At 68.0% G+C, this 16,027-nt stretch overlaps 1 protein-coding gene across 6 annotated transcripts; it reads left to right on the top strand.

The window, feature by feature from the left end:
* The first annotated feature begins 13,064 nt into the window (after positions 1 to 13,064).
* RPS21 (ribosomal protein S21) lies at positions 13,065 to 15,988 on the top strand. Of its 6 annotated transcripts, XM_025470621.3 has the most exons (6): positions 14,920 to 15,056; positions 15,271 to 15,333; positions 15,419 to 15,482; positions 15,568 to 15,639; positions 15,793 to 15,848; positions 15,926 to 15,988. In XM_025470621.3, the coding sequence occupies exons 2-6, from the start codon at positions 15,284 to 15,286 to the stop codon at positions 15,933 to 15,935; spliced, it is 252 nt and encodes an 83-aa protein (XP_025326406.1). In that variant the 5' UTR covers positions 14,920 to 15,056; positions 15,271 to 15,283; the 3' UTR covers positions 15,936 to 15,988. The 6 variants fall into 6 exon arrangements, 5 of the variants coding, with proteins under 5 accessions (XP_048956268.1, XP_048956269.1, XP_048956270.1 ...); XM_049100311.1 differs by lacking the exon at positions 15,419 to 15,482 and having other exon boundaries at positions 13,065 to 15,056; positions 15,769 to 15,848; XM_049100312.1 differs by lacking the exon at positions 15,419 to 15,482 and having other exon boundaries at positions 13,065 to 15,056.
* Positions 15,989 to 16,027: the final 39 nt, after the last annotated feature.

Below are 16,027 nucleotides of genomic sequence, written 5' to 3' on the forward strand. Positions count from 1 at the left end.
GCCCCGTGCGCCCCCGGCCCGCGCGCCCCCCGCGCCCCCCGCGCCCCGCCGCGCGCCCGGCCTCGCCATCTTCGCTCCCGGGACCTCGGCGCCGCGGGAGCCCGGCGGGAGTGCGGCGGCCGCTCGGCTCGCCCCGCCCGCGGACGCCAGGCCCCGCCCCGGCCCGCCCGGGCGCCCGAGCCCCGCGCCCCGGGGAGGGGCGGCCGCGGGCCTTAACCCTTCGGACCCCGGCGCGCCGGCCCGGGAAGGGGCACCTGCTGGCCCGGGGCCAGGCTGTGGGGTCGCGCCCTCCCCGCGCCCCGGTGCCCCGGCGGCTCTTCCCAGCCCGCGGCTCCGCTCTTTGTTTCCCTAACTTCGGGCACCTCTTGGCGGCCGAGCGCCCCCGGCGGCCCCGGGGCGGGCGCTGCGGCGGCAAGTCAGGCCCCTCCAAGGGCCCGGCCGGCTCAGCCCAGGGCGCCTGCCCCGCGGGAGCCGGACCGCTCCGGGGACCTCCGCCGACCCTGTGCAGCCTCCCGCGGGCCCCGGGCTCGCTCTGCCCCTGCCCGGCGCCCCGGGTCGGCCCCACTGTGCAGGTGACGGTGCGCTCCCACCAGCCTTAAGTGGCCTTGCCTGGGGGCCGAGGGAGTCGGAACTACAGCCGGATAGAAAGGCCCGGCTTGGGGACCCCATGCGTCCCTGGCTCCAATTCCTTTTTTTTTTTTTTTTACCTTATTTTTTTATTTATTTATGATAGACGCAGAGACACAGGCAGAGGGAGAAGCAGGCTCCATGCAGGGAGCCCGACGCGGACCCGATCCCAGGACTCCAGGATCTTGCCCTGGGCCAAAGGCAGGCGCGAAACCCCTGAGCCACCCAGGGATCCCCTCTGGCTCCAATTCCACCCTGCCAGCTCCCCCCTGCACAGACTCGGCTTTTAATTATTCTAAAATAGGGAAACGGATCCCAGGGCCTCAGATACAGGTGCCCACTGCGGGCCCCGGGGCCAAGGGAGGATGCTCAGAGCCTGCGGGCGGGCGCTGGGCAGACGGGCTGCAAAGGACCCGCGAGCCCCTGAGCGCGGTGGCCGGCTGGGAGCCCGCCCCGGTGCCCCAGGTGCCTGTGCTTGGAGCCATGGACTCCACCATCTTCGGTGCCCGCCAGCCTGCGAGCCCTCCCGCCCTCCCGCTCGGGGCCACTCCCCCTGCTGGGCAGGCCCCCGCTTGCCGGAGGATGCTTGGGAAATGACACAGGACCCAGAGGCCGGAGCTCAGGGTTGTGTCCCAGCTGTTTCTGTGTTCAGGGGGGCTGTGGCCACTGGGTCTCCTCCCCTCCGGCTCCTAGCCCACAGCGGCCTCATGGGGAGCCTGGGGGGTGAGGGGGGCATGTGCAGCTGCTGGGCTGGCAGCTCCCCGCAATTCTCCGAGCTAGGCCAGCTGGGTGTATGTCCCACGTGGGACCCCCGGGACAGGCCTGGTGGCGGGTGAAATGAGTGCATGGGGTGGCGGCCAGCTGGTCCCAGTGGGGTCCTGCGGCTGCGGCCCTTCCGGAGGGTTGCACCACCACCTACACCCCCCTGGCCATCCCTGGCCTCTGGCAGGTCCTGTTTCTCAAGGAGCTGGCGGCCCTTTCTGCTCTGAGTTAGGAAATACGCGGTGGGGATGACCCTCCAGCCCGCCGGGAGGATTTCGTAACTTTTCTTTTAGTTCTACCTGGGGGAGCGGAAGGAGGCGGTTACCTTTGTAGGGGAAGGTTTGAGTGGGGGAGGAGCTGGCCCGGAGGGTGGGCGGGAGTCGGTGGGGGGCGGTAATCTGGAGTCCCGGAGCCCACAGGCCAGCACAAGAGCTAATTTATGATCCCTGGCGAGGGACAGATGGAAGCCACCTCTGGGCAGTAGCAGAGTTCCCAGATGGGGAATTTGACCTGTCCCCACCCCGTCCCCCCTCCTGCCCAGAGGTCCTCCCCTGCGCATCACTGCACTGCGCTCTGGACCCTGGCCCCCCTTTGATAGCTCGGGGTCCTGATAGCTAGGGAGCCTCCCAGCCCACACCCTCACCCCAGGTCAGCTCCCCCACGTCCCTGGGGGCGGCAGAGGGGGAGGGTGGGTGCCCTTTGAGCCCCCTAGCGGCCAGGCCTCCGCCATCCGAGGCCCCAGCAGGCGGGAGAGAGGAGAGGCTGCCAGAGAATGTGCCGCGTCAGCCGGGGCGCCCGGTGCGGGGAGGGTTAATTAATCCGGGTAGACGCTTCCCGGCAGACAGCTGCCCCCGGAGCAACTGGTGGCTGGGAGTGGGGGGGTGAGATGGGCAGAGGAGAATGTGCCCACCCTGTGCCCCCACCCCGTGCCAGCTGGTGTGCCCGGGGAGGGGGCGGCGTGGAGGGTGGATTTGCTGCCCCCGCCAGGCTGCACAGGCCTCACGGAGGGGCCTCTGGGGGCAGGTGGGCAGGGCCGGCGGGGAGGCATCTCTTCCACCTTAGCCCCTGCCCACGTGTCCAGCCAGTCACCCCCAAGTGGCCCATCTCCCTGCTTCCTGACTCCCAGGCCGGCCGGCCACATTTCCTTCTTATAAGTGGGGAAACTGAGGCCAAAACTGGGGGTCAGTCAGGAGGGCAAGTTAGCAAGGAAGAAGGACTTGGTCAGTCATTTCCTCCCCCCACATTTATGGGGCACTGCTGACGCTGGCCCATGAGGAAGTGTCCCCCTGCAAGGGGGCGGGCAGCCAGGGGCCGGCATTCCATCCCTCTGTCCAGGGTGGGGGTGGGGGAGGGGCGGGGTGGGGGAGGGGCAGATTATCCGAGGAGTGAGCTCCAGGGGCGGGCTCGGAAGAGCCTGGCTTCCTCCTCCCGCCCAACTCTGACCAGCACCGGCCAGGCCCCTCTGCACCCAGCCGCAGGGGAACTGGGACTTGAGGAGGTCGGAGATGGAGATGCGTGTGGGGGTCCTCCTGGCCTGGACCTCTGGCCCCCAGGGCAGGCCCCTCCCCCGGCTCAGAGGCATCCCCAGGAGCCCCCTGCTCAGCCCATCCTCTGGGCAGATGAGTGTGTGTGTGTGTGTGTGTGTGTGTGTGTGTGTGCAGGGCACACCTGCGTCAGCCTGAGCCTGAACTCTGGAGCCGGCCTCTCTGGGAAGCAGGGGCCTGGGGTGCCGACTCTGTCCACACGCGTGCCCCAGGTCACACGGGTGCCAGGCAGCTGTGCTGGACCTCCCGGCCCGGCCCACACCCCTGCGAGAGGCTGCAGGCAGCGTGGAATCCGGTGTGAGGGGAGGAGGCCCCGCAGCTCGGCCGAGGGAGGCCTACAGGCCCCGCTGCCCACTAGGGAAGTGTGTCTCTGTGGGAAGAGGGCCTGCCAAGTGGCCCGCGCCCTGGTCGGGAGTGGGGGTGCTCCCTTTCTGAGGGCTGCTCTGATGCCCCTCCAGGGAACCCAGCTGGCGGGAACGTGGGCAGCGGAGTCTGGTGGCCGCCCTTGGCTGTGGCTGAAGCCAGTCGTGTGGGAGGAGGACGGGGACCAGCTGGGCACCCTGCAGTCTCACAGCTGGGAGGAGGCCGCGTCGGGAGGTCATAATCCCAGCCCAACAGAGGGAGTTCCCGGTCCCCTTGGGCCACTGCTCAGCCCACAGCCTTCCTGGGGCCTTTAGTGGGTACAGCCCAGAGCTTAGGAGCTCGGGCGAAGGTCAGCGGGCAGGGGACGGGCCTCGGGAGCGGGGGCCTGGGCCCGAGGGCGGGAAGAGGCCCAGAGCATCGCTGGGCCCCTCCCCTAGGCCAGGAGCACCCCTTTCCGTCCTGGGCTACCGCCTGCGTCCACCCCGCACGAGGGCCGCTGCTCAGAAGGATGGGGCCAGGTGAGAGCCCGGCATTCCCGGCATGAGGAGGGCCCAGGACGGCCCCTGCTGCTCTGGCCGGAGCACCTGCCCTCGGCCCCCGCCGGCCCCCACTGGGCTCTCCCTGGCTGTGAGGCCCGCGGTCCCCCAGGCTCTGAGCGGACCCCGAGCAGGAGCAGGAGCCAGCGGCCCGGCCACTGCCCCTGCTCTGGAAGCCTTCCGACCCCAGAGCTCAGGAGGGTCCCGGCTCCCAGGCCGTGCTCCTCAGGGTACCTACTGCAGGCCCGGCCTGTGGGCGTCCTGATGGTGGGAGGTGGATCTGCACACCAGAGAGGCCATAGACAGGCTCAGGGGTGTTCAGGGGCCAGGAGACTAGGGCTGGCCAGGCCCGCAATCCCAGGCTCTCCCAGGACGGTTCCCAAAGCTCCTTCCCCTAGTTAGGCTTGCCTTCTTCCCAACTGATGCCCTGGACAGGGAGGCTGCCCTATAAAAGCACATGACCCCAGGATGCTCAGAAATACGGGACTTCATGACCCTCCGCGGCATGAGGCAAGTGACATCAATGTGCACGGAGTCCTGGACCAGAGGATTCATTGTCCAGGGTCCAGCCTGGGTGTCCCCTTCCCACAGCCTTGGCGACTCCGGATGAGTGTAGGAGAGCCCTTCTCCGAATGACACGGAGCTGCCTGGTTCTGGGAGATGCACCATTAGCTGGAAGGAACCAGAAAGCTCAGCACTGCGAGAGGCTGCTTCTGTGGGTTGGAACTCTTACGGCTCCACGTCGCTGCACCCCGTCCCCCCAGGCCACTGGGGGCTTCCACTTGGCTCAGAATAGGAGCCAGACCCTCGCCGCCCAGCAGGCCCCTCCGTCCAGTCCTTGCTGAGGAGCATCCTGCTTCCCTCCCCCTCACGGGGGACTTTGGCCTTGTCACCCCCACCTGGGACATCATGGAGCCCCCACCCCCTTGTCTGGCCGCCTCCCTCCCTCCCTCCCTCCCCGCCCCAGGTCTGGACCCTCCAGGAACCACCCACGGAGCCAGTGGGTGTTGGGCTGCTCTGATTTCCCGGATTTCTTCATTCTATTAAATGAAATCTCAGCTGTGTCCTGCCCTGTTGGCCCCGCCGTACCTCCAGGCCTGGTGAAGGGCAGGTGCCAGAGAGCGGCCACGGTGTGCATGCGACAGCCCCACCGCTCTGGCCCCTGCCGGGGGGGATGTCGGGGAGGGGGCATCTGCGATGGGCCAGGCGTCTGCATCCCTGCAAGCACCCCCCACCCCCGTGGCCTCAGGGGTCAGCTTCAGCAACAAACCTCAGGCCCCACCTGATGGAACGGGGAGGGAGGGACAGGGCCGAGGGCCGGCTACGTCCAGCATCCTTGTGTCTGGGAGAGAAAGGAGGCCCGGTCCAGTGATGAGGGTGCTCCCAGGACCCCAGCCCCATGCACCTTTCTTAAGGGTGGCCCGCGTCAGGGCACCTCCTGGCGCTTGCTGGGCTGTGTGGTGGGGGTCCAGGCGGTGGGGAGCCCCCAGGGTCACGGCGGCCACGGCGGCCACAGCAGTTCCTTGGTGCCGTTTTTATCCTACTTGCCCTTTGGCCCCAGTTTTCTCGCCACCCCATCTGCACCACGTCCCTTTTGCACACCCCAGCCCGGGCGGCCCTGGGGAAGCCAGGTGAGGGGAGCCCGGGACGGTGCCCAGGGCAAGGCCTGCCCCCCTGCCATGGCAGGACCAGGCTCCAGCAGGCCCCTCCCCAGCCTCCATCCTCGGGGCCTGGCCAAGCTCTGGCTCCCACGGGGGGCGGGCGGGGTGAGGGCTCTGCAGCTTCTCCAGGAGGTGCCCGCAGACGGCCTTATATGGCCAGGAGTCCTCGGCCCAGGAGGAATCTGATCCCCCGGGAAGGGCAGGGCCAGGGCTGCCATGAGCCAGCCTCTGGGAGCACCTCCAACAGCCCCCAGACCCCCACCACTTCGGAGGGCGCAGGGTAGCCCCGAACCCTCGCCAGCTTTGGGAGCTCTGCTTGGGGCCCACCTGCTGCTCCCCATGGCCGCGCGTCACGAGCAGACTGCCCTGAGCCCTCCCGGGTCTGCCGTCGCGGCGAGAACGCGGCTCAGCCCACCCCTCCTGGCATCGCACAGGCCACACGGGTGCCCAAGGCTGCGGCCCTGCTCCGGCCCAGCCAGCAGGCAGGCGGTCCCCACCAGGGTCCTCCTCTACGTTGGTGGCGGGGCCTGAGCCCAGTGCCTCCCCCAGCGCAGCGGCGGGGTCCCCGGGCCACCTGTCATCTCCTAGGGCCCCGCCTTCCGCTTCCCCTTCCCCTTTCTGTCTTTTCGGACTCTTGCTCTCCGGGTTTCTCGTTCTCAGGCTGCCCTCTCTCTGGTCTCCCTCCACGATGCCCTAGATCTGCCAAGCTCGCCACTCGGGCAGCCCCGAGGCCCCCCACCCCCATGTCTGGCCTCAGTGCCGGTGTCCTCGGAGAACAGATTCATTTCTCATGAGGGTCAGCAGCAGTGGTGGCAGGGCCACTCCTGTGTGCTGTAGTCACGGGGTCCCGGCAGCCCTGGGATCGGGCTGGGGACTGGGGTGGCCGGGGGCACACGGGGCTGACGGCCCCCCTCCCCGAGCTTTGCAGCAGCCGCACAGCCCCAGGACACAGCAGGTGGAGGGGGTGTCCACCTCATCCAGGAGGTACCACCTCCCAGCCCATGCGCTTGCCCACCCGTGTTCCCCCAGCACACGGGCGCTGCCACCCGGGGGGCTCTGGGCCAAGGGCAGAGGGAGGCGAGTGGTAACGGCCTGCTCCGAGTTCGGGTGCAGCGCCCCTGGGCCAGCTGCACGGCAGGGACGCCTGCCACCCCCGCTGTCCAGGGGACAGAGCGAGGCGGGACCACAGGACTGGACCTCGGGCCGGGCCGGACCACCCTCCGCGCCTCCGCTGAGCCACTTCCTCGGCCAGGGTTCCTGAGGACGATGTGGGGGCCCCGGGGTGGCCGCTGGGAGTCACTGTTCCATTTCCCAGAAGGGACACTGAGGCTGGCCTAGGAGGCGCACCCACGGTGTCGGCGGCCGCCGTCTGGGATGTGCTCCGAAGGCCACAGGCTGGGGGGGCCCAGTGGGGGGGGGCCTGGGCAGCGCCTGTGCCGTGTGTCCCGCTGCAGTTCAGGCTGTGAGGAAGGTGTCCCGTGCCCCCCCCTTGGCCTACCCCAGGCCCCGTCTGTGGCACCGGCTTCCTTCATTCACTCCGCTATTTCATATTTTATTTATTTTGCTTTATCATTTTGTGATTTATCTTGAGCCAGGAGCCCCGCGCTGCGTGGGTCCTGGTCGTGCGCCCGCCGCCTCTCACTGGCCGGAGGCCCGGGGCGGGCAGGCCGACGGGGTCCCAGCTCAGCGCCCCCCCGGCACACCTCTCGGCCCTGAGGTCCACGGCGCAGTGCTGCTTGGTGGCCACGGCCAGGGACAAAGACGCCAGCCAGTAAACGGAGCCGCCGTCGGGGCAGCGGGGGTGACCCCTTGCAGACTCGGCCCCGCGTCACCACGTGGGAACGCGCCCGGAGGGACGCGGCGTGTGTCCGCGGGGGTTTGTGGCGGCGCCAGGCACGGTGTCCAGGCGCAGACGGTGGGGGCCTCCCGGGCCGGTGTGCCGGGAAACGGGGGGCAGCCCGGAAAGCACCCAGTCCGATGCCCGCAGCCACCCAATGTGTCCTGGGACCCGGGCTCCCCGAGGACGCCGCCCAGGGACCAGGAGACGGCTCGGGGCACAGCTCGGCCGCTGGCCTTTCCGGGTCCAGAGGGTCGCGGAGGCCGCGAGGGGGCCCTGGAGGCGCAGCTGGGGCAGGAAGGGGTGTGCGTCGGGCCTCAGGTAGAGATGGTGCCGGCGGGACAGGTCAGGGCGCCCGGGGACCGACCCCCCACGGCCTGCCCCCGCACACCAGCTGGGCCCGTGCTTCTGCGGGAACCCCCAGCCCTAAACAGCGTGCTGACTCAGCCTGGGTCCTGTGTGCGAGGACGCTGAGTCATAGCCCCCCCTCGCACTGTCCCACAGCCGGTCACCGTGCAGGTGACCTGCAGCTGGCGCCCCAGAGGCCGACTGTGAAGTGAGCCCTGGGCCCTGGCCTCAGCCCGCCACATCCCCCGGGGGGCCAGAGGGGGGTCGGGGGCTCCCGCACTGTGTCACCCTGATTTCAAACACGGGGGGCTCACGGACACCCGAGAGGCGGGGGAGGCACGAGGGTGGGGTGGCTGGGCAGGAGGGGAGCCCTGGGGAGCCCTGGGGCCGCGCCCACCCGGGGGGTGGGGGTGGCTGGGCGGCTGCAGGCCTCTATCCGCCTCGGCTCCCACGTTTACAAACATGTGGCCCGCGGCTCCGCCGGGGAGTGTAAACACATGGCGCTGCGCAGGCTCCCGCCAGGCCGCCCTCTCCTTCTGGAAAACCGTCTGGGCCCCACGCCTGGCGTCACCTGCGAGGAGCCGTGGGGAAGGCAAAGACCTACTGCCGGGCGCCCTGAGGTCAGAGGCCTGGCCTCCCTGGACCCCCGTGTTCGTGGGGCACCCATGCTCCGGGGGGGAACCGGCCATCCGAGGGGCTATGTGTGACCCCGCCCTGGTCGGCTCCAGCCCTGCTGACCGCGCCACGCTGCTCGGTCCTGCCTACCCCCCCGAAGCTCCCTTGGTGGCAGCCCGTGTGCCCACCTGAGCCCCAGGGGGCCGGGAATGTCCTGCCCCCCAGGGGAGGCAGTGGCGGAGGCCGCAGGGAGCTGAGAACCTCTGCCTTTTGCTGAGCCCGCACCTCTCCCTGCCCACGCCCCTCGCTGCAGGGACGCTGGGGACACTGGTGGGCGTAAGGGCCTCTTAGGGCGTGTCCCCCCCGGTGACAACGTCCCCCCCTCAGAGAGGGTTTCCCTGGCCACCCGGCCTAGACCAGGCATTTGGGGAACAACACCCTCCTGAGGGGGCGTCCCGGGCACTAGTGGCCAGTGGCACCTCTCCCCCCAGTTGTGACGACCCTGGCACGGGTCCTGGGGAGAGCCACCCCGGGTGAGACCCGCTGTCCTGGGCCTCTTCCTCGGGTCACGCGCTCCCTGGGGTCGGGGAGCATGTGCCAGGCACACTGCAGCGCCCACTGCCCACCCTGGGCCCAGACAGCTTCTGGCACCACAGCCACCTGCCCGTCACCATGTGCACCAGGTCATGGCAGGTCATGCCATGGCAGGGCAGAGCTGGACACCCCAGGGCCTCTGGGGCCCAGAGCGCCTGCAGAGCTGGGCTGGGGAGGGGGTGGAGCTGCTGTAGCCAGGAGGAGCTGGGGGGCCTAGGGGGGCCTGGGAGGAGCTGTGGGTCAGGAGGAGTTGAGGGGCCTGGGGGGCCCGGGAGGAGCTGGGGGGGCCTGGGAGGAGGTAGGGGTCTAGGGGGTCAGGAGGAGCTGGGGGTCCGGGAGGAGCTGGGGCTTGGGGTTTGGGAGGAGTTGGGGGGGCCAGGAGGGGCTGGGGGGTCTAGGGGGTCAGGAGGAGCTGGGGCTTGGGAGGAGCTGGGGGGCCTGGGGTTTGGGAGGAGTTGGGGGGGCCAGGAGGGGCTGGGGGTTGGGAGGAGCTGGGGGATCTAGGGGGTCAGGAGGAGCTGGGGGGTCGGGAGGAGCTAGGGCGGGAGGAGCTAGGGCGGGAGGAGCAGGCCGGGAGGAGCAGGAGCCAGTGGAGCAGACAAGCCTGAGCGGGGCCCGCACACCTGGGGCAGGAATGTGGATTCCGTGGCTGGGCGGTCCCGGGTGACCTGGGAGCGTGGGGCGAGCTGGGGCAGCTGCTGATGTGCGGGGTGCAGGTGGCGGGTGGCTGGCGCCCCCCAGGGCAGACCCAACAGCGCCCTCCCATCAGCGCCCGGGGCTGGGACCTGGGCCACTCACCCACCTGTCTAGTCACTGGGGCTACAGCGGGCGTCCCCGGGGTGCTCACCACCGCCGTCTGCAGCCACCAAGCCCCAGGACCCCCCGCCCCCCTCCACACAGAGGCCTCCTGGCCCGATCACCTCACCCCTCCGCCTGCCACCGGTGTCCGGCTACGGGAAGAGGGGCGACTTCCTCACCCTGGGCCTCTGCCTCTCGCTCTGTAAAATGGGCTCACCGCTGTACCTCCCCTCGGGTTGCGCGGGTGGCCGTGGGCCCCGCCGGGTGTCGTGGGTGGGACTGTCCCCAGGAGGCGGCAGCTCTGGCCGCGGGGCCCGCAGGAGGCGGTGGTAGGCAAGGCCCGGCTGGGAGCTGCGGCCCGGGGCCCGCTGCCCACGCTGTTTGCCCACCCGCACGCTCAGCCCGGCCCTCCGAGGGGCCCGACGGCTGCTGGCTCACCTCGCCAACGGCGAAAGGGTGGTGCCGGGTGCTCCCTGTGTCGAGTGGCAGCACCCCCGGTGCCACGGTGCCACCGCTGCACTGCTCGCCAACCTTGGCAGTTCCCCGCTCCCCTTTCCTGCGGAACCCCGACCCGGAACCCGGGAGAAGGACCCTGGGAGAAGGACGGGACCAGGGGTGCTTGGGAAGGTGAAGGGCCAGGGGAGGGGGACGGCGCTGGAACACAGGCCACTCCCGGGCCCCCCAGGCCCTCGAGATGGGGGCGCCTGCGTCAAGGCTCGTCCGTGCCAGGGCTCGGGGCGCTTGGGCACAGACCCTGGCCTCCGCCCCATGGGCTTTCCTGCCTGCGCCGAATCGAAACCCCACCCGGTCGGGCTGGAGCGCGTTGGCCTCCCGCCAGCCTGGCAAACCCTCTCGTGTCCCCAGGACGAGCCAGCTGGACGCCCTGCGGGTGCTCGTGACGGAAGGGCCTCCTTTCCTGTCACCGGCAGCCCCCAAGGGAGGGGTGGGGACCCAATGGGATGGGCTTGGGTGTCCCCCACCTCGCCGTCCCCCCGCTGCCCCCAGGTCCACCCGGTGCACAGGCCCGGCCCCCTGCCCGGGCTCCCGAGCGCCCTCACCCACAGCCTGGGTCGGCGGGAAGGGGACTGGCCCAGCGCGACGGCGACCCGGCACTGCAGGGCCCTCGGGCAGCTCCGCCTGGCTCAGTGGGCACGGGGCAAGCGTCCAGGGTGGAACCCTCGGCATCTGCACTCGTGCTTTTCGTCACATGTGGGTTACAACTCAATGAAAAAAATCTTCATAGAGTAAAATAAACAGTAAAATGACAAAGTAAAAAACTTGAAATGCAGTAAAATAAACTGACATATAAATAAAAGAAAGTGAAACGGTAAAATAAAATGAAAAATGAGATCACAAAATAAGGTGAAGTCGAGGGGGGCGGGGTGCCGGCCCGGCCCTCCCCGGCTCCCCGGGCGCTCGGCCTGCGTAGTGGTGCGGACCTGGAGGGTGGGCCTCATGCCCACCACGACCTCCTACGACCCTCTTCGAGATTGGGGAGGGCCAGCGGCCGCCTGTGCCTCTGAGATCAGAGACGGTCCGAGACAGCCCGGAGGCTGCGGTGCCAGGACCCCGCTGGAGGCCGCAGCTTGCTTGCTCCCTGCCCTTCGGCCCCAGGGAAGGGAGCCGGGTGCTCCCGCAGAGACTGGAGGGCGGGCTGGAGGGGCTGGTGGCTGCAACTCCTGGCCAGGTCTGGTCGGCCCTGACCTGCCGCTCACCCTGGCCCCCGCCCCGGGCCCGGAAGGAGGGTTTCCTGGTTTGGGGCTGGTTCCCTTCCACACACAATGCATTTCAGAGCGGCCTGGCTCCGCCTGGCCCAGAAACAGCTGCTGTGGGAGAGGGGAGGGGAGCCTGGAAGGCTGCGCTGCCCCACAGCCCAGGGCCTGCTTCACCTGTGTCTGAGGGGCTGCAGGATGTGCCGGGGCGTGGGCGGGGCTGCTGCGCGGACACCGACCTCGTGCTGCCGGCCACCATCACCTGCCCCGGCTGCCTGCGCGGGGACCTGTATGCGATCGGGTGGTTCCAGTGCAACTTCCTGTCACCGGCTCAGGATTCAAATCCAGCCGTATGACCTGGGGCCACAATATGAGAAAACGATGATGACGGTGGTGATGACAGTGATGGTGATGCTGGTGTGCTGAGGGCTCCGAGTGCCACACTCGTACTGAGCACTGCACTATTCGTCAGTTGCGTGAGGACGCCCCGGCCTGTGGGGGGGGGGCGGCTCTACTACCATCTCCCTCACTTTACGGCCGGGAGAAGGCGGCTGAGTAATGTATCCAGTCACCAGTCAGGAGGCAGAGGAAGAGCACAAGCTTGGCTTGTGATCCGCATGTGCTGTGGACGGTTAAGGTTATCCGGAGCACCTGGGAGGGGAGAGTGAGGGCGGGAACCTCTGTACCTTCTGGAGTAGGCACAGGTGCACTCAGGGACCGTGACGGCCTCCCCTGCAGCTGCTGCCGAGCTCTTGGGGGCTGCCCCGGGCTCTGCAGAAGGGCTCAGCCGGGCAGTGTCTTCAGGTGCCAGGTCTTCCTGCCCCCCACGCCCTCTGTCCCTCCTGGCCTCTGGCCTTTCCCCAACCCGGAGTCCCCACAGGAGGCTCAGGAGACGATATACCCTGTGGCAAGGGCCCAGGGGTCTGAGGGGATGGCTCAGCTCGGGCAGCGGGGGAGCGCGGTGGGAACAGACCTGTGAACCTCTGTCCTAGGGCCTCTCCGGAGCTGCAGGCGGCGCCATGCACAGCTCTTGGACGCCCCACAGTGGCTGCTGGGGACGGTGCAGGTGCCATGAGGCTGTCACTACCTGGGCTCTAGAGGCCTGACCCCACCCCTCCCCTACAGGTGGCAGGGGCCCTACTGAGAGGCCCACCTGGCTCCCATCAGGGACCTTGCTCCCCCGGGGGACCTGTTCGGAGAGCAGGGTTTCTTAAGAGGGGCTCAGCCAGATGTTATGGGCCGGACGGTGCAGGGCACAGAATTTCCCCTTCAAGAACTTGGCCTTGGGACTCTGTCCCAGAGGAGTGTATACACCCATTAGTGTCCTATAGTCTAATTTTTTTTTTTTTAAAGATTTTATTCATCCATTCATGAGAGACACAGAGAGGCAGAGACACAGGCAGAGGGAGATGCAGGCTCCTGCGGGGAGCCCGACGTGGGACCTGATCCTAGGACCCCGGGGTCACGCCCTAAGCCAAAGCCAGACACTCAACCCCTGAGCCACCCAGGCATCCCACCTTTTTTTTTGTGTGTGTGTGTGTGTTAAAATACACGTAACATGGGGCACCTGCTGGCCCAGTTGGTGAAGCATGCAACTGTTGACCTCGGGGTTGTGGGTTTGAGTCCCATGTTGGGTGCAGAGATTACTTAAAAATACAATCTTTTTTTTTTTTTTTAAGATTTATTTATTTATTCATTCAAAGAGAGAGAGAGAGACGCAGAGACACAAGCAGAGCGAGAAGCAGGCTCCATGCTGGGAGCCCGACGTGGGACTTGATCCTGGGCCCCCAGGATCACACCCCGGGCTGCAGGCGGTGCCAAACCGCTGCGCCGCGGGGGCTGCCCCAAAAATACAATCTTTAAAGAAACAAAACACACGTAATGAAAAACCTACTACGTTAACCATTTGTAATCGCACAGCTCAATGGTATTAAACACATCAGTAAGCGCTACCATCGCCAGCCTCCATCGCCGGCACTCTTCTTCATTTTGCAGGACTGAAACTCCGTCTCCATTAAACGCGAACTCCTGCTCCCCTTCCCCAGGCACCGGCTACCAGCACCCTACTGTCCCCCTGATATTGAGGAGTCTCAGTACCTCACAGACGTGCAACTGAGGGCTCAGCTGGCAAAGCGCCTGCCTTCATCTCAGGTCACGATGCGAGGACTCTGGGCTCCCCGCTCAGCCGGGGGCCTCTGCTTCTCCCTGTGCCCCTCCCCCTGCTTGTGCGCTCTGTCCCATAAATAAGATCTTTAAAAGTGTAATTGAGCAGTATTTGTCATGTTTTGTGTACTTCACTCAGCATATACTTGAACCTTGAGGTTCAGATTCTTTTTGTTTGTTTTTTAATTTTTTTTTATTTATTTATAATAGTCACGCAGAGAGAGAGAGAGAGAGAGAGAGGCAGAGACACAGGCAGAGGGAGAAGCAGGCTCCATGCACCGGGAGCCCGACGTGGGATTCGATCCCGGGTCTCCAGGATCACGCCCTGGGCCAAAGGCAGGTGCTAAACCGCTGCGCCACCCAGGGATCCCTTTTTTTTCCTTTTTGAGGCTGAATAACACTCCTCTGTGTGCGAAGACCATGTTCTCATCCATCCACCCCCCGACGGGGCATGCGGGTTGCTTCTGCCTCTTGGCTACCGAGCGCCGCGGCTACAAACATCCCTTTGAGACCTTCTTCCAATTGTCCTGTGTGCTCGCTCCCGAGAGGACTTGCCGCACCGCCTGATGATTCTGCTTCTGATTGAGGAACCGCTATACTCCCCGCCGCAGCGGCCGCCCACGTGGCGGTCTGGCCCGATGTCTCAGGCCGGCTCTGGCCGTCCTTCTTGCCGTCCTGATGCGGGTCGTGCTGCCTCCTGGTCCTCCCGGGCGCCCCCTCCCGCGGACGCCCCGCATCCCTTAACGTGCTCAGGGGTCGTTCGCACATGTCGGGGCAAAGGCCTCCCGGAGTCCTCCGCCCTCCGCCCTCCGCCCACCGCCCACCGCCGCGCTGGTGGCGTCTGCCTCCGCCCAGCCCCGGCTCTGCTCCGGGCATCGACCCCTTATCAGACGTGCAATCTGCAGGATTTCCTCCAGGTCCGGCCCTCCAGGGCCGACGGTCTGTCTTTGTTTTTAGCGAGGTCTGAGCCCCAGGCGGAGGGAGAAGCGGGCTCCTGCGGGGCTCGACCGGGGCCGGGGTCGCGCCTGGGCTGGGCCGGGCCGGGCCGGGCCGGGCCGGGCCGGGCCGACCTCACCCGCCGGCCGCCGTCGCGTCCACCGTTCCCGCAAGCTCGGTCGGCCCCGAAGCCTCGGGTCTCCCATCGACGTCACCAGGTCCAACGTCCTCAAGCTCGTGCCCTGTTCTCTCCCCAGAGTCTGTGGTTCCAGCGCCTGGACCCGACTCCACGCCAGCTGGGAGGAGTCCCCCGGCCCCCGCCCCCGCCCCCGCCCGCCGCACCCCGGGGTCCCGCCCCCGCCAGTCCGCGCCCCACCGCCCGCCCGCCCGCCCGCCGCGCCGGGGCCCCGCCCCACCGCCGGAAGCGGAAGTGCGTCAGGACGGACGGCGGCGCGCCGCGACCCGGAAGCACTCGCCGTGGCCCCGCCCCGCCCGCCCATACCGCTGCCGGGGGACGCGGCGCTTCCTTTCTGCGCTGGAGCTCGTGGTGGCGGCAGCAGGTGGGCCGCGCGCCCGGCCGGGGGCTCGGGGGCTCGGGGGCTCGGGGGCTCCGGGGCGGGGGCCGGGGGACCGGGGGGCCGGGGCCGCGGTGGGCGGGGCTGGGGGCTCCGGGGCGGGGGTCGGGGCCGGGGTTCGGGGCGCTCCGGGGCGGCGGGGGGCGGGGGGCGGGGCTGGGGCCGCGGCGCAGAGCTCACGGCGCCGCGGGTCTCGCAGGTGCGCCCTCGACATGCAGAACGACGCCGGCGAGTTCGTGGACCTGTACGTGCCGCGGAAATGGTGAGCGACCCCCGCCCGCCCCCGCGGCCCCCCCGCCGCTCCCCCCGCGCCCCCGCCCGCTCACCGCGCTCCCCGCCCCCCGCAGCTCCGCCAGCAACCGCATCATCGGCGCCAAGGACCACGCGTCCATCCAGATGAACGTGGCCGAGGTGAGCGGGGCGGCTCCGGGGGCGGCCGCGGGGTTGGAGCCACCGGCGCGCGGAGGCCTCCGTGACCCTCGCGGGCCGTTTGCAGGTTGACAAGGTGACCGGCAGGTTCAACGGGCAGTTCAAGACCTACGCTATCTGCGGGGCCATTCGCAGGATGGTGAGTCCTGGAGGCTGGCTCACGGCCGCCCCTTCCTGGCGGGGGCATCGGCTGCGGGGCGGCGAGGACCCTCCCCACAGAAGGGACGGGAGCGGCTGAGGCCTGCAGGGGGCCGGCCTGCGCCCCCAGACCTCCTCCTGTGCCTTCTTCCAGGGCGAGTCTGATGACTCCATCCTCCGGCTGGCCAAGGCCGACGGCATCGTTTCAAAGTAAGAGGGCTGGCGTGGGTCCCGCGGGCCCGGATCTCTCTAGGATTGACGCTTTAACGTTTTTACTTTTATCCTAGGAACTTCTGACGGGAGAAGACCACGGATGGGGGACATTTGTCGTAAATAAACAGTAAAACCCATTTGTGTTGGTTTGTTCTGTGACTGTGGGCGTCGCTCCG

Source organism: Canis lupus, chromosome 24 (assembly GCF_003254725.2).
Source record: "Canis lupus dingo isolate Sandy chromosome 24, ASM325472v2, whole genome shotgun sequence".
Taxonomy (NCBI): Eukaryota; Metazoa; Chordata; class Mammalia; order Carnivora; family Canidae; genus Canis; species Canis lupus.